This window comes from Zootoca vivipara, chromosome 3 (genome assembly GCF_963506605.1).
Source record: "Zootoca vivipara chromosome 3, rZooViv1.1, whole genome shotgun sequence".
NCBI lineage: Eukaryota > Metazoa > Chordata > Lepidosauria > Squamata > Lacertidae > Zootoca > Zootoca vivipara.
In genome coordinates, this window is record NC_083278.1 from 46,036,255 (window position 1) to 46,058,722 (window position 22,468).

Genomic DNA, 22,468 nt, shown 5'->3' on the forward strand with positions numbered 1-22,468 from the left:
AGGTCAAGGGGGCAAAGAGCCTTTACTCACTGCTGTTTCCTGACACCAGGGATTTAGAAACACACTGCTATTGATGTGCAAACACACCCACTTTAGTGAAAGTAATAATAAGTAGATTAGAATAGTACAATATATTTTATAGTTGCTTTGTACAAAGAGAACTGTCTCAAAGTGACTTAGCAACAAATAAAAATCAATTACACAAATGTTTTATATTCAGTAAAATTGCTTTCCATATCCCTGAGGAAAATGCATAAAGCACATCTGTTAAGAGAAGTACACACAAATGCATTTAATTTTTTGTGCTGACTCTTTGCATTTTTTTAAAAAAATTAAAAACATGCAAGCTGTTGAGAAAATTGAGGGAAATGAATTTAAGTTTGGGATTGAGGCAACCTTCACATTGACAGATTCAGTTTCCCACCATTCAAAGGCAAGAGACTCTCCAGTAAATCCCCCAGCTCAGTAAATCTAGCCTCTCACTGCCAGTGTCACCAGCTGCTGCTTTTCCTCTTCCTTGCCAGTGCTACCAGAGAGCTGATGAACAAAGAAAGAGGTGAGTTGAGAAACAGGTTGCTGCAGTAAGGAGGAAGAGCTAGCCCAGGGGGCTCCTGTTTTGAGCCACTTATAGGGTGTGGCATCTTGGCAGATGCCCAACCATGCCTACATTTGAAGGTAGCCCTGCTTCCCACCATTTCCTCCTCCCAATGCCCCTGCTCTTAGTAGCTTTTCTCAGGAGGAATACATACCTGGGAGATGGCATTGAAGTGGTAGAGAAGAGCATTTTGAGGTTGTTTTTTAAAAGCAATGGCAAATGGAAAGTTCTACAAGTCACTAATGATTCTCTTCCTTGATTTTAAGATTATTATTTTTTTAAAAAAAATAAAAAATAAAACAAGTCAAGTACAAACTCAATCCTAAATATATTTACTGAGAACGACAACCTAATTGGCACTTTTTGTTTTTGAAATGTTTGAATATGCAGTGACTTCACCATCTTGTTTTCCGTCAGAGAAGTTGTGTGAATTAGCATTATTCTGAATTAGTATTTTGTACGTTTCTCAGTGAAAGTGTCGCACCCATGAAAATGGTTTGTAGATGTGATGATACATGCACCCTCTCCTGCCTCAAGAACAAATGTGCAAACTGATCCCATGCCTGGTGAATTTGGTGAAAGGGGGTGTACTTAGATGGAACCATTACAGTTTTGTGTAATATAAAATTGTATGGACATTGATACCCAAATCCTATTATTTTGTGGTTGTATCACATTGTACAGTGCAGATATCAAATCCACACACACAAACAGGCCTACCAGATGCTACACAAGAGAGACTGCAAAGAAATCTGAAATGGTCCCTTCACTACATTTTTATTATCAGTGCAAAATTGGAAAGTGGGAGAAAAGCACCTGTGATGGTTGAGTTGATGGCCATCACTTGTGCCTTTGTTCCATCATGGAATGGCTACTGCCTGATCTTTAGTTTTACAATTAAAGATTACAGAGGTAAAGCATGTGTTGAGCATGTTCTCATTTATTTAATACAAAACACATAGGCAGTGAACTGGAAGGGAAACATGGAAGAGCGCAATTTAAGACTTTTTTCAGAGCAGAACCTGTGACAGCATCCCCTAGATCACTAGGGTAATGGCTGGATTCTCCTTTCAAGTGAATGGGGTGATAATGATACTGGTTTTACTATTGTTTATGGCACCAAGAAAGACAGAACATGGAGCTGACTTCCTATTTTATTACTGTCAGTGGATACACATGGTGAGCACAGCTTCTGCCATTCCTGGACTTTTTGAGGGTGTGGCAATGGGGACTGCCCTGGTGAGCTCTTGCACTTCAAAATTGACCGCAATACCATTATGCATAAGAATATCAGAACAGTTTTTAAAGACTCTTCCCTCCATCTCCTGCCGTCCTAAATTCGCACAGCCATGCGAAAGCTCAATGCTTTCATTATGTTTACATTCATGATCTCTGACACGTAGTTATCTTTCCGTGATCTTTAATTTATGAGTGCTGAAGAAGCCATAAAGCAGTCTCTCCTCTGGGTGTCATTGTGATATCTTTCGGCTTGAAGCACCAAGTAGCTGAACTCTTTGATTCCCTTCACCTCTAATTGTCTTGCTAGTCGGAATGGGTTTCAGAGTTTCGGAGTCATTACTGTCTTCCCTCTTCCCCGCGAAATGTCACAAATCATAACTATCTCACTTTTAAACTGCATTACCTCATGCATTACAATAGAAAATAAGCTTAATAAATTATGCCACCACAAGGTTTCCCCTTCCAGATATCATTTCTAGTTGAGCAGATTATTCCCTGTTAGATCAGATCCTTCATCAAAGCAGCCTGTAGATGAAGTCATCAGAATTTCTTGCTTTAAGGATGTTGGAAATGCAAATGTAACTGGTAGGATGTGTCTGCAACAGTGATCAGTATCAATCTCAAAACCAAAGTGACCAGAAACTATTTGGTGTAAGAGGAGAAAGGAAGAACCTTCTCCTTCCTGCTTTCTGTTTGCTGCCACTATTGCTGATGTCTCAGTTTGCTGGTAAGTAAGGGAAGGATGGGCAAGATGGCTTATTTATTAATTACTTATTTCATGAAATGTATACACTGCTTGATAGTTGTTAACCACCAAAGCAATTTATATATTTTTTGAAAAGTTTTCAGATGGGGGCTGATGGTGAGTAGGGGTTTTAAGGTGCAGTCTTAACCCTGGCCATGCCACAGCAGGGCTTAATGCCACGTCGGGAACCAGGCAGCTCACTCTGGTCAGGGAAGCTAGGTTGTTTTGGCTATGCCTGCCGAAAGCTTGTAGAGCAAAACGGCCCAGAGCTCCCGCTGCAACTTGTGACTTGCTGCACAAGCTTTGGATCCAGTGGATCCACCATAGGTAATGTTTCTCTACAACCAGGCCTTGGGCTGATTGAGCATTCTATGGCCTTTAAAGTGTTTTTGTGAGAGGGTGGTTATTGGTTCTGTTCTGTTCTTGTTTTAGTATGTTTTTCCCCCTTGCTGTGTATTTTCATGTTGTGAGCTGCCCTGTGATCTTCGGGTGGAGGACAGTGTTCAAATTTAACAACATGTGAGGTTGCCTTTGAGGCCATCTCCCTCCCTCCCTCCCTCCCTCCCTCCCTCCCTCCCTCCCTCCCTCCTTAAAATGCCCCATTTCAGAGATTTTATGCTGGCTATCACCCGCAGATACAAGGGCTAGAATTTTATGATTTCAAAAGAGATGAATGCTGCAGTTTTCAATAGAAAGTTTTGGGCATAGGCTGCAGCTTGAACACCCCTGTTGTTTCCTAGTTGTTGTCACTGAGTTGTTAAATGCACTATAAATGCTTCAGTCCATTTATTGCTTCTTTTGGGTTTCTGTGGCATACTTATTGTTCCTTGGGGGCAAAACTCAGTTGTATACACTTGAGACAGACTTTTAACCAAAAAAAGGGGAGGATTAGTTGCACATGTATGTTGTTACATAGGTTTTCTTGTTATTTTAGAACACTGACCTTTTTCGCCTGTTCTTTAGAATCATTCTGACTCCTGTGAAAACTGCTGTGCAGCATGCAGCTCAAGTGTATTTTCTTACAGAGTAATATTGATATAAAAGGAATACAAGCACAATTTGTTGTCAGACCACAGCTCGCACAACAAACCTTTGTTTGTGTGCAATCCCCATTCATTATATGTTCTTCTTTCTCTGCTCTTTCTCATTCAAATGTCCCTGCAATCAATAGTATATATGATAGTTTGGCACCATCTCAGCGAGTTCTTGCAGATGGATATAAAATTCTATTTTTATTACCACTGGGTCCTGGAAGTGTTTGAATGATAGATTTACAGAAGTCCCCAGGCAAATTGAAATAAGCCTTGAATTGTATCTCAGCAGGGATACTAGGTTATCCTTATTCAGAATAAATGTTCCTCTTTTTATCCCACATATACCGCTAATCCTCCTTGGGGGCAGAAGCTACAGATGCCAGTTCAGCTCAACTCTAGAAAGGTCTGCAGTGTCAATCTTGTGCTCAATCCCTGTCCCAGAGCTGGAGTTGTGCTTAGGTGCAAAGTTGATATTAGCACATGAGAGAAGAAGCTTGTCATCTCGTCTTGCCTATTGCTTTCTGGAGTTGAGTTCGCTGAAAAGGAATTGATAATATAGCACTTTCATTTTTATTTATTTTCTGCATTTCTGTTGTCACCCCAAAGCTGAGTTCTGCTCGTGGCACAGAAAACACACACAGACACACACACACACACACACACCTTAAAATATGGTATAAAATAATAAACACTACAACAGATTTATGCTCAGCTAGGATCTTGGCATTTGTGTTTTTAACATGAGAAGATCCAGAATGAAAGATCCTTTTCATTTTCATTTATTCTGCATGTAGCCTCATCTGATTAAACAGTGGTCATCAACAATTTGGGGGGCACATTTGGAATTTTGAGGAAGTGCCAAGGGCACCACAAAATGACTGCCACCAATGGTGTGGCACCATAAAATGGTTGCTACCTCCAAAATAGCAGAAAAAGAAAAGAGAGGGGAACATAAAATGGTTCAGTATGGAAAAATCTACTCATTTTTTTAATCAACAGAAAAAATGGCAATCTTCCCCCCACCCTAAACTTTAACAGCTGTATGGTAGGCAGAAATTCAACAAGTTAAGCCTTTTGTAGCATGGAAATAATAATAATAATAATAATAATAATAATAATAATAATAATAATAATAATAATAATTTATTATTTATACCCCGCCCATCTGGCCGGGTTCCCCCAGCCACTCTGGGCGGCTTCCAAAAAAACAGAAATTCTAAAATACAGAAATCCATCAAACATTAAAAGCTTCCCTAAACAGGGCTGCCTTGAGATGCCTTCTAAAGGTCTGGTAATTGTTCTCTTTGACCTCTAGTGGGAGGGCATTCCACAGGGTGGGTGCCACTACCGAGAAGGCCCTCTGCCTGGTTCCCTGTAACTTAGCTTCTCATAGCGAGGGAACCGCCAGAAGGCCCTCGGCGCTGGACCTCAGTGTCCGGGCAGAACGATGGGGGAGGAGACACTCCTTCAGGTATACTGGACCAAGGCCGTTTAGGGCTTTAAAGGTCAGCACCAACACTTTGAATTGTGCTCGGAAACGTACTGGGAGCCAATGTAGGTCTTTTAGGACCGGTGTTATGTGATCTCGGCGGCCGCTCCCAGTCACCAGTCTAGCTGCCGCATTCTGGATTAGTTGTAGTTTCCGGGTCACCTTCAAAGGTAGCCCCACGTAGAGCGCATTGCAGTAGTCCAAGCGAGAGATAACTAGAGCATGCACCACTCTGGAGAGACAGTCAGTGGGCAGGTAGGGACTCAGCCTGCGTACCAGATGGAGCTGATAAACAGCTGCCCTGGACACGGAGTTGACCTGTGCCTCCATGGACAGCTGTGAGTCTAAAATGACTCCCAGGCTGCGCACCTGGTCTTTCAGGGGCACAGTTACCCCATTCAGGACCAGAGAGTCCTCCACACCCGCCCGCCTCCTGTCCCCCACAAACAGTACTTCTGTCTTGTCAGGATTCAATCTCAATCCTGTGAATCAAATAGATGTGAAGATGCACAGGATGCACTTGTTTGCGGCTTTCTCTTATTTTACTGTCTGCTGGTGTGTAGTAGTCAGCAGTCATCTATTCATAGACTTTTTAAAAAATGTGTGTTTTGGGGTGGGGAAGGAAGTGCAGGGATCACCTGTCACTCATCTTGCTCCTTGCCGGCCACATGGTACAGTCACCATGCAGCTTCTCTTAAAGAGCTTCTTGAAATTTGGAAGAAATGTCAGAATCCCCCTCTTGCTGGTGGGTTTATTTCATTGTCTGCTGGCATGTATAGCAGGCAGCCACTTGAGGGGGGCTCAGTGGAATATGGGGTGGGGGATATGGTAACCCTTTCTTGTCTGGCTGCATGCAATCTAGCAGGGGTTCTTAAAAAAATGTGGTGGGCTCAGTGCAGAGGCATTTTGTTATCTCCTTTGTCATTATCATCACCTTTTTTCCTGATAGTTCAAAAATTGTGGGGGGGGGATTCTTATTAGAGGCATTCTTATTATCATCCCTTTCCTCCCTTACTGACTCACAGCCAGGATTTTTCCCAAGTTGTTTGGGGAGGGGAGAACACTTGCCATACCTTTTTATTTCTGTCTATGCAGGTGTATGACTGGATGTAGTGATTCAAAATTACTACTACATTACTACATCCATGCACAAATATTTACCTCCTGTCTTACTATTACAGGTATTAGCATCACATATTTAAACTTTTAATAGATAGTTGCTCAAGTCAACTCGCAGTAGTCTGAGCCTCTTCCTCCATTATTTTCCACCCTTTCCTCTGTAACGATGTGCTTATTAAATAGCTTGCTATCCTGCTGTGAATTTTCATCAGGGGTTTTTAGGTATTTGCTGCTGTTATTAAAATGAAAGGTAATATGTACGCAAGCTATTAGATCTACCAACTTCCAGTGAGCCTTTAAAAGTTGAAGAGTTCTTTTCACTTCAAAACTGAGAATTAGTCTTTGCTTTGCAGCATTCTAGTATAATAGTGATGGGATCATCTGTATGAAGACTTTCACCTTACTTTGTGTAATATTATCACACTGAATGCTGTGAAGATCTCAAGCACATTGAACTGCTGGAGTTTAAAGTTGCCTGGTGACAACTAAATTGTAAACTATTTGTATATATATTGCATTAGCTACAAGGTTTCATCAGCAAGTAATTTACAAGGAAAACACTTTTTCTTTACTCTTTATACTACAGCGTGGTGTAGTGGTTAAGAGCGGCAGACTCGTAATCTGGTGAACCGGGTTCGCGTCTCCGCTCCTCCACATGCAGCTGCTGGGTGACCTTGGGCTAGTCACACTTCTCTGAAGTCTCTCAGCCCCACTCACCTCACAGAGTGTTTGTTGTGGGGGAGGAAGGGAAAGGAGAATGTTAGCCGCTTTGAGACTCCTTCAGGTAGTGATAAAGCGGGATATCAAATCCAAACTCTTCTTCCTCTTTGGCACATGAAAGATAGTTTTTACCATTACAGTGATCAGTTTGGTTAATTTTTCTTAGCCTGCAACACAGTTCTATTATGTTAGATTTCAACTGCAATGTTTCCTCATTTTGGTGACTGCCATCCCATGTGATATCCTCTCATATGATACCTTATCTGTCTCAAATGGAGGCTTTTCAATATGCAAAAGTCATATCTGTTAACAGTAAGTGAAGTCGAATCACCATATGATGTGATTTTGTGAATCCTGTTGGTCTGGGGGCACTATCCTGTGCAATGTTGAATTTATATCACTGTACTCTGGGCTTTGGATTCTGATGACCAACTGTTGACATTCTTTGAAAATATAGCTAACAAATAATAAACTACTATGAAAAAAAATCATAATCAAATTAATGTTTTCTGCTTCCCATCATATTTTCTACTTTGTCAGTGTTTAGGGCAATGGAATTAGCCATCAAACTGGTTTCTTCAATTTGGAATATTTATTCAGTATGTTTAACCCTGATGAGGAAAGATCTTTTCATAAAAAAAGTTTTTTTCCATTATGCATATATTTGTCTTCATTTCCTTCCCTCGAGGAATCCTGCAGACTGTTGTCCTGTCAGAATGCAAAATATTTATAACGAAGAAGCTTTAGTTTCACAAGATGATATTTCTTAGGGACTTTTGGCTGAAGCCACACTAGCTAAAGCAATTTGATCCTAGTATATGAAATGCAAATTTATAGCAGAGCTGTGTGCTGCCTGGTCCAATAAAGAGCCTGCCTCAGCCTGTGTTTCTGAATCTGTGATCCATTGAAATTATTACCATTCTCTTCAAATAAATTCTCTTCTTTGTTGAACACTTTCTCTCTATTGTGCTTATGAATCTTGCCATTTCTGTTTCAGAAATCAAGAATAGCCACGTATGAAAAAATGTGGGCCTTTATGAATAGCAGGAGACAGTCGGTGCTTGTCAAAAGCAACGAAGAAGGTATCCAGCGTGTCCTCACCTCTGATTATGCCTTCCTAATGGAGTCAACTACCATTGAGTTTGTTACACAGCGGAACTGTAACCTGACACAGATTGGTGGCCTGATAGACTCCAAAGGTTATGGTGTCGGAACTCCTATGGGTAGGTAGCATGCCTTTCTTCTCTTTTTGTTAAATTGCATGTGCAGGAATAGCACAATTTCCCCCCTTTGCTGGGTATTAGCTGGATTATAACAGCACCATGTGCTACTATATTAATAGATGCATATTTAATATGTTTATATGTTGCTTAATATACAAAGAGTATATAAGCACGTTACAAAAGGAAACAAACTAAATTAAAGAAGCTAAATCATGGGAGTGCCATATAATACAATGAATATTTTACTAGTAGCTTACTTTAATCACTTCTTAAGAGAGGAAAAGCCCATGAGTCTTCAACCCCTATTTGGAAGAACATTTGGTGCTTCCCATACTACGAAGACGGGAGTTCTTGAAGGTTGGTGCTATTAGGAGAAGACCTGCTTGAGTTTTACTTTTTTATATAGCTGTGTGATCATGTTGAACACTACTGAGATGATATATATGAAGAGCTGCAAACACTCGCGCCATATCATTATTAGTACTTTTTTCCCATCAGTATGGGTGTGGTATATGTTTTTGGCATCAGATTTGTCTCACCATTGTAATATAGCAAGTCTGTGGTTGCCTGTAAAATTCAAGGCCCATTCTAGGGAAGTCTGTGGTTTTCTGAAGCGAATACGGTATTTTTCTTGAAAAGGGAACTTTCATCAAAGGTTACTGTAGATCAGGGATGGAAAACCGGGCAGCCCTCCAAGTGTTTTTGAACTCCATCACCCCTTGCCAGCATGGCTACTAGTTGGAGATGGTGGAAGTTGTAATCCGACTGTGCTTGGAGGGTGACAGGTTCCCCATCCCTGCTATTCCAACTAGTGTTATAATGAATAAGTTCCTGGTCAGTCGTGTGGCATGTTTGGACTGAGGGAGTACTAGGCAGATATTGTCAGTGATGTACCCTGCTGGTGGAATATCTAAACTCATGCCTGGATAGCATCCAGACTAGTCCAGTTGCTTTATTGGAACATCTGTGTGCAAGCTGATGGCAGAAGTGAATCTGCAACCTGATTGGCCTACAGGTGCAGCCCTGAAGTAGCCAATCATGCAAGGCCCGTTGTGTAAATAATGTATATAAGCAGACGTTTTGGCACCAGCATACATAGTGTTCAATGAACGGTCATTTAATAACCATAGACAGAACTGCATGGTGAACAATAGAGCAGGGATCCCAAACATTTTTGGACACATTAGGTAATCTGAGAAACTATGGACCCCCACGATATAATGATTATCATTGGGGGGCTTTCCTTGTCACGAAATGGTTGTTATGGGGGACATGTCTTGTCAAAAGGTAAAAATAAATTCTCAAGAAATTGTGTATAGGCTAGAGATTGGGTTTGAGCTCCAAATATCAAATCTTTTATTTGCCCTTGCAAAGCACAACAAAATAACCCACTTCACCTAAGATGCTTAGAGAAACACACCCACCTGCAAAAACCACAAAGCCACTCCTAACTTCAAAAGTCAGAAACAGGTAAATCTGTGTCTTTAATGTACAATGCACTCTTGATCTGACCATTAAAATAAAATTAACAGTAAAGCTAAAGCATTTTCCATTTCTGTTCCCACCCCATTATATAAACAAACAAATAACAAACATTAGCTGCTCTTAGCTTGAGGGAATGATCAAGATATTCTGGCACCTATGCACAATTGTGTGCCAAAATCAATTTCCATGCATATGTTGGTAACTGTTATACAAATTTGATAACTCAATGAGGGCAAATTTTATTTTCAAATACATAGTCCATGCTGTTAAAATAGCCGGTGTGTAATTGAACAGTGTTATAATAGTGATGAATTTAGGGCTCCCAATAGGAAAGCCAGCCATCAACATCCCAGAACATGTAAAAATCTTATGATATAAAAAGATAAATTATTCCCAACAATTCATTTTATTAGAAATGTTTGCCTTAAATGTTGGAAATAGATAATTTGTTGCTAATTTATTAATGAAATATTGAATATATTAGTCAATGCATTTGAGTAATGGTTATTATTTTCTTCACACGCCTGTAGAATAGATGCACAGTGCAGGGATGACTTTGGTAAAATGGTGCCCTGAATGAGGACAAAATCTGGTGACCCCCAAATATTTCTTATTTTGTCAACAATTCATTTGGGGGCGTTACTTTTTAATAGATCTTCTCAGTAGGTACCTATATAAATATAGGTACTGTTGTTGTTGTTGCTATTTTGCACCCCTCAGCTCTGTGCCCTGTGCAAGAGAACCGCCTGCACCACCCTAAATCTGGCGCTGCACATTGGTGCACAGTAAATGACAGCCTACTATATAAATAAGTATTATTTTGTGAAGTAGCATGTAATATTGGAAGTGGCAAAATTTGTGACAAGGAGAAGTTCTGCAAGCACATTCCCTTCAGGCATCCAGATCCCATGTATAAAATTCTTCACTGGAATATTCAGAATTGAGAAAATAGATGGTGGATGACGCAAGTGAGAAGTTAAATACTGTGTATACACATAAACATGTCTGCATATCAGTGCCTGGGATGTGCAAGTCAATAGGTAGCTGTGGGGGAGAAATAGAGGAAGATACAGTATAAGGCGAAACTGTATTTTTTGGCACATCATCTTCAATTTTTCTGCCCCAGGTGGTCATCAGAAGACCTTGTAACTATGAGTTTGCTTCCCCCCCCTCTCCCTCCCAAGCTGTTTTCCGTTTGTGTCATGTCTTTTTAGATGGTACATCTGAGAGCAATGATTGCTTTTAAAAAAAAAGTAATCTAGAACCCACTGGGAGTCTTTTTGGGCTGAATAAAAAGAAATGTGAATAAGTTTTGTCAAGACCATTCAAGGAAAAATAAGCAAACAAGCTAGAGGGAAATAAATTGCCAGAGTGAGCCAGAGTGCATAGAATAATAAAAAGCTGTGGTACATTTAGTTTCAGCTTGCACACTACAACCCACTCTAATTATCTAGGCTGATATGCCTAGATAGGTAGAGAAATCTATGGATCTGTAAGAATGCCCAATGTGTATGTGGTTATGTCACTTGATTACAACCATAGTGTATTTGGAGAAATCAAAATTACAGATTGACTTTTCACACCAGCAACAGATCCACCTACTGTATAAGATGTGTTCAGTATGACTAGGGATTAAATAAATAAATAAATAAATCCACCTAAGATTATTTTCAAACCAATATATAAGCTGTATTCCTGTCTATCTACTCCAGAATCTGTGGTACACATCACACAAAATGAAGATTACTTGGAATTTCATTGTGGCAGATGTTTCATTCTGTGTTCACTAGTTTGCCACGCATATTGAGAGCTACCTCTCAGTATCACCCGTATCAGCAAGCTGAATGGATGAATGAATGAATCTTTATTTGCATCAGCCATCGGCCACAGCAATAGAACAACAATATGATATACAAATAGTAGAAATAAAAAGTCAATTATATAAAATACATTTTAGGGTTTTGAATCAATAGTCTAATAATAATAATAATAATAATAATAATAATAATAATAATAATAATAATAATAATTTATTATTTATACCCCGCCCATCTGGCCGGGTTCCCCCAGCCACTCTGGGCGGCTTCCAACAAAACACCAAGATACAGAAATCCATCAAACATTAGAAGCTTCCCTAAACAGGGCTGCCTTAAGATGCCTTCTAAAGGTCTGGTAATTGTTGTTCTCTTTGACCTCTGGTGGGAGGGCATTCCACAGGGTGGGTGCCACTACCGAGAAGGCCCTCTGCCTGGTTCCCTGTAACTTAGCTTCTCATAGCGAGGGAACCGCCAGAAGGCCCTCGGCGCTGGACCTCAGTGTCCGGGCAGAATGATGGGGGAGGAGACACTCCTTCAGGTATACTGGACCAAGGCCGTTTAGGGCTTTAAAGGTCAGCACCAACACTTTGAATTGTGCTCGGAAACGTACTGGGAGCCAATGTAGGTCTTTCAGGACCGGTGTTATGTGGTCTCGGCGGCCACTCCCAGTCACCAATCTAGCTGCCGCATTCTGGGTTAACTGTAGTTTCCGGGTCACCTTCAAAGGTAGCCCCACATAGAGCGCATTGCAGTAGTCCAAGCGGGAGATAACTAGAGCATGCACCACTCTGGCGAGACAGTCCGCGGGCAGGTAGGGTCTCAGCCTGCGTACCAGATGGAGCTGGTAAACAGCTGCCCTGGACACAGAATTGACCTGTGCCTCCATGGACAGCTGTGAGTCCAAAATGACTCCCAGGCTGCACACCTGGTCCTTCAGGGGCACAGTTACCCCATTCAGGACCAGGGAGTCCTCCACACCTGCCTGCCTCCTGTCCCCCACAAACAGTACTTCTGTCTTGTCGGGATTCAATCTCAATCTGTTAGCCGCCATCCATCCTCCAACCGCCTCCAAGCACTCACACAGGACCTTCACCGCCTTCACTGGTTCTGATTTGAAAGAGCGGTAGAGCTGGGTATCATCCGCGTACTGATGAACACCAAGCACAAACCCCCTGATGATCTCTCCCAGCGGCTGCATGTAGATGTTAAAAAGCATGGGGGAGAGGACAGAACCCTGAGGCACCCCACAAGTGAGAGCCCAGGGGTCTGAACACTCACCCCCCACCACCACTCTCTGAACACGGCCCAGGAGGAAGGAGCGGAACCACTGTATGACAGTGCCCCAGCTCCCAAACCCTCTAGACGGTCCAGAAGGATGTTATGGTCGATGGTGTCAAAAGCCGCTGAGAGATCCAGCAGGACCAGGAAACAGCTCTCACCTTTGTCCCTAACCCGCCGGAGATCATCGACCAGTGTGACCAAGGCAGTTTCAGTCCCATGATGAGGCCTAAATCCTGACTGGAAGGGATCCAAATGATCCAAATAGTGAATCTTATTCTAATTGCCCCAGCTAAAAACCTTGCAACCTTTGCTGTCATCTGCTCTTCTTCTCAGCAAGTTGTTCTTGTCATCCATCTGTCTTGAGAAACAGTGGAGTGCACCTCCCAGGGTGAAGACAAACCACTGTGTTTGCAGTACCCCTGGGGCGCAAGTCTGGGCAGTGTAAATGGTGGCCCTGGGCTGCCCAGACAACAAGACCCTCCCCTCTCGACCTCACTGATGTGGTCCAAAGGAAATACATTTGACAACAGCTTGTCTGCAGGAGTTGTTGGAAGGAGGCATACATGGCGCCATCCAACTGTCTTAGGGACTCCACTTTGGATATGTGTAGGGTTTACTCCTTAGTCTTGTCTTCTCCCAAGATATCCCACAAGGCAGCAGAGGTTTAGGATCAACAAGTAGCATGCAGAGATTTTGCATGTTTCATTTAAACTGTGAAGGCTTTCTAGGCTTTCCTAACTCCTTGGAGGTACCTCAAGTGCATAAATGCCACCAATCTTCCAGTTGCTTTGGGGGTCCTCCTCTAGAGGGGGTCTTAAGGCCTTTTGGGGCATTCTCTTCTGTTCTACCCCTTTGATGCTGATGCATACATTAGCAGCACTTTGTGAGCCCACACACCATCAGATGAGTCTGAAGGGAATCCATTTGCACATAAGCTTTCCAACACAGGGACAGGAACCCTTGCCAATATATCAGTTTTACAAAGCTGATTCCTGGACATTTTCCATTTGCTTTAGAGGACCCCCCTCCCCAATATAAATTGGTCAACAGCAATTCTGGATTGACCCTGCCATGGATTGACCCTACCATGATCATGGCAAAAGTGCTTAGAAGAAAAAGAACCAAAATATAAGTAATTGTGGAAGATAGATAGGGTCTAAAATCTTTATTCTCTTCCTTGTGGACAAACTCTTGCCTCTGTTAAGAATGTTGCTTCCATCTTGTTTCAAATAACGTTGTCAGAAAAGCTTCATGCTGTCAGGCCATCTAAAAGTTGTTCAGCATCTATCAGAAGAAAAAGAATATGAATAAATACACAGCCTTCCCGCAGAGTTACACTGGCTCAAACCCCTTGAAACCAACATACTCATGTAAGTTCAAAAGTTTAGACTAAAACCCCGAGGCTTTCACATCACTTGTGTCTGTCTAGAATTCAATTTTCACCATATTTTGTATGGTGATCTATGGAGGTTCTGTGATCGAGTGAAGGTCTCTGCTGTAGACCTCCACTTTACTTCTCTTTATACATTGCTTTATTATTTCTTTTCCAGCTGTTGTTGTCAGTTTCCAGCTTAGTTGCTGTCATCTCTACCAAAGAGAGAGAGAGAGAGAGCTATAAACTTGATTGGACAGACAAAGAGGTTGGTCGGCTTCCTTGATTCAAGGAATCTTTTCTCTGGCAGACATGAAAGCATCTATTTTGGCAGCATTACTAGTATTGTTTGTGGGGATTTTTCTTTCCTTCTCTGTTGTCAGTCATCTGAGAAGCACATGATTAAAATGGCGTTTGGAATAAGCTCATTTTGAAGACCTGTCGTCTTCATATTATTTCATTGGACATAGCGTCTAGAAAGAGGGATCTCACACTCCACTCCCTTAAATTGAAGGCTTCACCACAGAAAAAAGGGGTTTCGGGCAATAATTAATGATCTGCTGCTTCATATCTCTGCTAGGAATATGACTTCATGAATTATTTATCCTTATCCGAGGCAGTAATGAATGCATTACAATGCTGCTGTTCTACCTTTGTGTGAGGAGTCCCTGCTTCAAGTAGGCTTTAAACTCACCGTGTAATTTTGTGTGATATTTAAATGCTATGCAGTGGCCAATAATAAACCATTTTGGTTACCCAGCCGGCATTACTTGTCTTTTACCTCCCGGGAGTGATTTCAAACTTCATGCTTTTGTGATACTGAATTGTGTAATGCTAGCTTTGCCTTTTCAAGAATTCCTCCCATTATTTACCCAAGTACCCATCTTTCAAACACTGCTCCAGATTTGCATCTTCATTTAGGCAGACTGATACTGCAAGGAAAGCAAGTGCCTTCCTTTTCTTGCTTATCTTGGTTCCTGTATGGTTTTTATAGGAATATCTCATAAGCAGACATTTATATTAACTCTATAACCAGTTTCTGCATAAGTCCAAAGCTGTTGTGAAAGTCATCACTGTTGTTGCTGTCACTGGAACCTCAGAGAGCTGCTATATTTGAAATAGTAGGTCCACACTAGTTCATCAACCCCCCCCCCCAAAAAAAGGAGGAAAGAGGGAACAGAAGATTTTGCTCAATGATTGGTACCAGAGTTTCAGATAGTATCTGCAGTGATGGTTGTACAATAAATTTCTACCATGCCCCATCTCTAGGAGTCAAGGTTTACAAACACAAAACAGGAGATATAGAATGACCAATGAAAATTATATTTATTATAAATGAATTATAATTAATCCACCCCACTGTAAACAAACAAACAAGTCCAGAAAATACTGAGAAAACAGATCAGGATCAATGTTTCCAAATCATGTTTTTTTTAAAGAACTTGTTGGACAATATGGCCAAAGTTAGATGGATGATAGACAAGTATAGCTGGTAGCCAGAATCTGAAATATATAAACCTCACAAACACTGTTGCATTAAACTCAACTGTCGAACCAGAGGTTTCCAGCAGAGCAACAAATTAACTAAAAAATGACCTGTATTTCTATGGAAACACCCAGACAAAAGGTATCATAAAAGGATTATTTTGAAAGCTATAGCCCATATTGCATTAGGATATTTTATATTTTTCTGCTTCTTAGCAGTTTTTCAGCAGTTTCAATAAAAGGATTAGGTATTTGTCAGCTTTATTTTCTCCTCTAGTACCGGTACATTCTCCATACTTATATATATACACACACAAAATTCTCCTTTCCCTTACCGGGGCCTAAAGTGCAGGTTATACTTCCCAGCTATTAAGACATGCTTCATAATGCCTTAATAGCCAACATACACACCCAATGGAAGAATGGGGATGTTTGGGTGGAGATAAGCCTAAAGACAACCCTGTTCTCTACCTTGCATGATTGCAATCATGTAGGATGGGCAAGAGGTGGATGGGACTCTTTCTGTCAGTGAAAGGGACTTTTCTGTCTCTGAATACATCAGAGTGCACCAAGCAGAAATCAAATAACATAACTAGGCAGAGAACAAATAATATAGCTAAGTATAAGCCTGCTTACTGCAATCTTATGCTGAGGGTAAGGGTGAGGATGAGGACAAATTTAATTTTGTTCACATTTTGCTAAGAAACTACCTGATTCTTACTTCTTAAACCAAAAGATTTTTGTTGCCCTGGCCTCTTTTAGGAGGACTGTCAGTATATACATTTAATAAAAGCTTTTTATAAAATGAACCAAAATACAGCCATCCTTTCAAATTCATACACCTCCAAATATTGCTATTTTTTGCAGTGCACATTTGTAAGACAGATGTGTACCGAAATGCATATATTAGGGGTTGGTGTGCATAAAATCCACATATGTCAGTGAGGATAACACTAAATGCATTACATTAGGAGAAATTACTTGCAATAATGTCTATATTAGTCAAAACTACAGCCAAAATGTTTAGTAGGAGAAATTCACACTAAAATACTGAGACTAAATTTTCATGAGGGTTAAAAAATAAATAAATTGAAAATTGCTGTAGATAATAGGAAAACTGAATTTGGGATTGTAAAAAATGTGAAATGGAGAGAAGCTGGAAATGACATATTCTTCCACCACTAGTTGATTCATGTCTGTGGGATGAAAACAAACACAGTTTATCTGCAGAGTTCAAGTTTTGTGTGTGCGCTTAAAGTGCATGTGGCAGCTAGCGATCTCTATGAATTGTGCCAGCGTGAAGAGATACCTGGAAACAAATATTGCAACATATTGTCGTGCTGAGGAAACTAATTGTTACATGTAAACTGGGAAATGTGGCAGATGAGCTGATTAGGGATTATTTTACTGAGCAAACTATGCGCCTTGCAAAAAAGAATTGGGAGGGGAAAATAATGAGGATACGGGAGGCACAGTTTAAGTTGCAGAAAAATGCAATGGAAAGGCACATAAATGCTTACAAAGGGAATATGTATGAAAAATCACAGACCCCCCAAAAATGCAAAGTACAAGAAAAGACATGGTTTCATTGTGGATATACATCAGCTAAACTACACAGGATGCCCTGCAATCACTAAGCTCAGTGCAATCACTGAAGAAAGACTGGACATTTGACAGAGATATGCCAGAGCAGCTAATCTAGTCAAGACGTAATTATTTACTGTCATGCAATTATGGTGACAGATGTTGCTGTTTTGAGTGTGAACAGAATCAGCTCCACATATACTGAAGGGGGGGGGTGACCTGTGCACAGTTAATATTTCTTCCACATCCTCAGACTGTAGGAGAAATGTTGGACTCAGCAATCTCCATCCTATTATTTTCAATCTACTTGTATTGCTTCGTACATTTGCAACTCACTTGGCAAACATTGCTCTTGATAAGCTTTTCTGCTGCTCCAGAGAAGCGGACACGGAGCAATGGATTCAAACTTCAAGAAAGAAGATTCCACCTAAACATTAGGAAGAACTTCCTGACAGTAAGAGCTGTTCGGCGGTGGAATTTGCTACCAAGGCGTGTGGTGGAGTCTCCTTCTTTGGAGGTCTTTAAGCAGAGGCTTGACTGGCATATGTCAAGAATGCTTTGATGGTGTTTCCTGCTTGGCAGGGGGTTGGACTGGATGGCCCTTGTGGTCTCTTCCAACTCTATGATTCTATGATTCTAAGCTATTGAGACATCCCTGTCCATGGCCATCTGCTTGTAAATGTGACTTTTGTTTTGGTATACATGTATTTTTTTGTACGTGCATTTGCAAAAGCAACTCCTTTAATGGAAGTATATTTTTATTTTATTTTTGCATTCATCTTCAGTAGTAGTATATAGTAGTAGTAGATAGCTTGCCCTCAGCTAATCACTACAGCACTTCAAAACACCAGTTGTTTCGGTTGTGACTAAGTGCCATTTTAAGAGAAACTTTGCTGAGCACATTGATTTGTTGGTCTATGAAGTTAAAGTGAGACATGACATGACACCTAATATTAAAGAAGTGACTATTTCCAGGATCACTTTATTAGAGTCCAGGACCACTCTATTAGAGGAGCTTAAGAACTTAGTACACAAAAAGACACTTAGGAAGAGAGTGACTCATCAAAACGGGTTTCCTCTATAATCATAGCAAAAAAATGGAAGCATTCGCCTTTGGGTGGATTTCAGAGAGCCGAATTAAACCTTTGTGACTGACAGCTATCCATTGCCACACACAGAAGAGGTATTTGAAGAAAGCTACAGAGCAAAGATGTTTTCTATCACTTGGAAGAATGTCAAGTGTTTCATAAAATCAGCATAGTATGTATTACACATGCTGTATAATTTGGTTTTGCATACCCGCCATGCAGTGAGCTTCAACACCAAGCACTGTTTAAAGAATGATGTAATTTGGCAGGATTGGTTGATACAGGCTGAATTGCTCTCAGATGTGTGGTAAGGAGTGAGAGCATGCTTTAGACTCCCACAATAATACTCCATCCTATTTTAAAAGAGAAAACGGCTCTATCCAAATGAGTGCATCGTAAGTAACCAAACATTAAGCAAAATATGAATCTGGTGGCTATGAGCCAGACTATGAATGATTTGAGCCTTCATCTGTTGCCTATGATGGCAGACTGGCTTGCAGCCTGTGTGCTAAAATAAAAAACAGTACAGATGTTTAGCGGCTCTCTCTTCCCAAATGCAACAAAATTGTGCTCCCAGGTGCTTTGTGTGCATATTTTCACAAAGCTACAGTGTTCCCAGTAGTTTAAGCAACAGCATTACTGCAATTACATTTTCTTTCAGCTGCTTTCAAATCAGTTTTATGAAAATTTGCTACAGTCCCCCCAGGACCAAAAAGGCATGGGGACAGGGTGTAAGTTGAAGCAAGTGGAAACGTAGGCTTTGCGGATTCCTTCAGCTTTATATTATGCACCATTTATGCATTCCCAATAGCTTATTCCCTTTGCCTGAAGTTTATAATAACGATAAGAGGTGTTATAAATGTGCTCTTTGGTCTCCCTTCAGGATCCTTTTTTGCTCCCCAAGCACCTTAATTAAATCTAGGATAACACACATTGTCAGAAATATCTATGGGGAATGTTGAGCTAATATAATTAAGATCAAATGAATATTTAATGTCTGTATTGTATTTATATATTAGAGTAATGGCTTTCAGCGTAATATATTTCTATCTATTGGTGAAAAGGGGAAAGTTGCACTGAACCATGGGACCACAATGGGTAAAACACGGTTTTACCTCTTAGACCTGATATTTATTCCTAAATGTGTGTGTGACAAAACCTGAGCAGCTGCTTCTGTCATGGAAAAGCAGCTTTCAGAGGAGCAAATCTGAACCAGAAAATGAACCTTGCGGGGAGTTATGTCTGTGCATCTATAATCTCCCATTCCTCCAAAGAAAAACAAACTCTAGGAGAAGCAATGCAAATAGGGATAACTCCCAACTCCTGTGGTCTCCAGTGTTCTCTACACAGAATGACATTCTGGATTTGGGCACAAGTGGGTGTCCACAGGGTACAACATGTGTCTTAAGTGAGTAGAGTGAGGCTCAAGTTGCCTTGGACATTTCCAGGTAGACAACAAGAGCCCTGGAATATGAAGCAGAGATCAGCGCATCTTTTCTTTTGGTGTCTCCGAGTTGGAAGATTATTCTCTGCAGCGAGGGGGGAGGGGTCTAAACTACCCCATGGGCTCCTTGTGTCTGAAAATCTGTCACTTTCAGTTTCCCATTTTTTAAATCTAAAGTTCAGAAGTGCATGCTTTCTCCTATTATACCTGTTTCTATACACATTATTTGGAGAATTGCATCACAAAATTGAGAGTAGTGTGAATTGCAAACGTTAGCAGTACTTCAGTTCACTTACTGTTTCAGGAAGAACAAATTAGGTCGATTTACACTGAAAGCCAAACTTAATTCTCTTCCCCACCCCCAAACCCCTGCTTGTGCCTTCATGCTTTTTCCAAGGTCTGAAGGGGCACAAGAGCCTATAGTGGCCTTGCATCAGTCACCTTTGAACTACTGAAAGGAAGCAAGGTTAGTGCTCTCACTGCCACTTGCTTCTCCCTGCAGTCTTAAGTCTGTGGTGAAAGGAATGCCTGAAGAAGCTGAGGTCTGGACCTCAACTGAGGCCTACTCCATTGTGAACCAAACTAACCCTTCCAGGCTCTGTTCCATTCATGAAGAATGGAGAACTTGAAAGGAATAACCATGTGGACTTCAGCATAGCTGTAAGTGGGGTACTTATGTGAGTAATGAGGTTTGCTTGCATAACAGGTCTTTCCTCCCCTCCTCCCTCCACATGCTCCCCAACCTGCTCTTGGGTTTCCCCCCACTCTACAGAGCAGATATGGGATGTGGGGCACATGGGGGAATGAGAGGGGAAAACAATTCCATTGTGCAAGCAGACATCATTCTGCACATGAACAATTCAGTTGAAACATGCCCTCTGGTGCCATTGTCCCTCAGCCACCCATTTTAAGCATTGCCAGTGCTGGTGAAAAGCCACCAGGAACAGAAAGCATAAGACTTATGGTGTAATGGCGTCTTTCAGACTTGGGGTGTTGTCTCTGGAGGTCCCAGATTCGGGGTCTCCCACTCAAGAGGCACTGGTCTGACAGGGTTCCTGTCTGACTCTAGGCCAGAGCTTGGGTCTAGATCCAGCACCTCCAAAGGTTTGTACGCTGGTCTTCCTGATCCATTTGGTTCTTCTGTGTCAGATCTTGGCTGCTACACTCTAATTACATATTATCATCATTTTGATTCTTATTTATCGTGTGTGCTACGACTTTTGCAAACACAGAAAACATGTTTCCTATCCGCATGAACATGCCTAAAAATAGATCAGCAAATGCAAAGCAGGAAAGAGACGCTTAGTTATACATCAGTAGGTATACCGGTATCTCTCATTAGAAATGTGCAAAAACCTTCCAAAAACATTTCACTACTCTTATAAATTCAAGTTATATCTATCCTAGTTTAATTTGTTTTTCACTTTAGGGAAAATTTGATGGCATTGCAAATCTTTCTATGTTGTTGCATTACTAGATTATTTCTAGAAATGTTTCTGAAAGATCTTTCGAATATTATCCACGAAAAACTGCTAACCCTTGCAAATAATTCTAATAAGGGGCTTCTGTTAGTATCTACTGCCTATCACTGGATTATGATTTGTGTATGTGTGGGATTCGAGAAATGTGATTTTGTGCCTGAAGAGTCTGTAGGCAGAGCATAGATCTTTTACCTGTTGTTCGGATGGGGGTAAAAACATCTGTTCCCTTCCCCTGCAAAATCTAATAGAAGTGACCTTGCACTGCGTCATTCTCCAAGCTCATAGCTGTCTTGTAGGTAAAAGGTCCAGAATTCAATCCTTAGTCTCTCAGAGTTAAAGAAGTAGGAGTATGCCTCTGAATACCAGTTGCTGAGATTGCAAGTCGACAGAGTGCTCATGTCTTCCTTGCAGGCTTTCCACAGGCATGTGGATGGCTACTATGGGCAAAGGTTGCTGAATTAGACATGCCATTGGCCTAATTCAGCAGATTGTTTTTAGGAGACCTTCAAAAAAACATGTGTGAGAATCCTTAGAGAGATGCAGCTAGTTAGAAAAGATATTGATGTATATACTGGGATTATGTCGAAATACCACATGTTCATGTGTGGGAAGAGATGGCTTGGCATTAGATCTTACTATGGGCATGAGTGTGCCAGTCATGCTAGGTTTGCACTAAATGTGCTGCACACTACTTACTGACTCATCTCAGTGGCTCTTAGAATAATTTTTGGATTAAGGTGTATATGATCTAATTAAGTGCTGTTGGCTTCAGGGTGGTGAGTTTCTAAAAAAAAAAAAAGTCATGCCAGGCGAATCTCGTTTCTTTTCTGATAGAGTTACAAGCCTGGTGGGTCAGGGGAATGCTATGGATGTAGTGTATCTTGATTTCAGTAAGGATTTTGACAAGGGCCCCCATGTTATTCTTGTAGAGAAGCTGGTAAAAGGTGGGCTGCATGAGGTAACTGTTAGATAGATTTGTAGCTGATGACTGACTGAACCCAAGGTGCTGCATCACACTGTTGACTCAGGTTAAACTTGTGGTCTACTAAGACCCCTAGATCCTTTCCCCATGTGCTACTGGAAAGCCAGGTATCTCCCATCTTATATTTGTGCAGCTGGTTCTTCCTGCCTAAGTGTAGAACTTCACATTTTCTCCCTAAACATGGGACAAAATGTGAATCCATGTAGCAATTGCAGCCCCTAGACTAGGCATAGGCAAACTCGACCCTCCAGATGTTTTGGGACTACAGATCCCATCATCCCTAGC

General features: G+C 41.1%; 1 protein-coding gene across 1 annotated transcript in view; it reads left to right on the forward strand.

The window, feature by feature from the left end:
- LOC132591892 (glutamate receptor ionotropic, kainate 2-like) overlaps nucleotides 1-22,468 on the forward strand; it is a 106,121-nt gene that overhangs the window by 55,793 nt on the left and 27,860 nt on the right. The window contains exon 2 of the mRNA XM_060272614.1: nucleotides 7,939-8,164. Coding sequence (XP_060128597.1) covers nucleotides 7,939-8,164 — 226 coding nt within the window. The remainder of the gene's footprint in view (nucleotides 1-7,938; nucleotides 8,165-22,468) is intronic.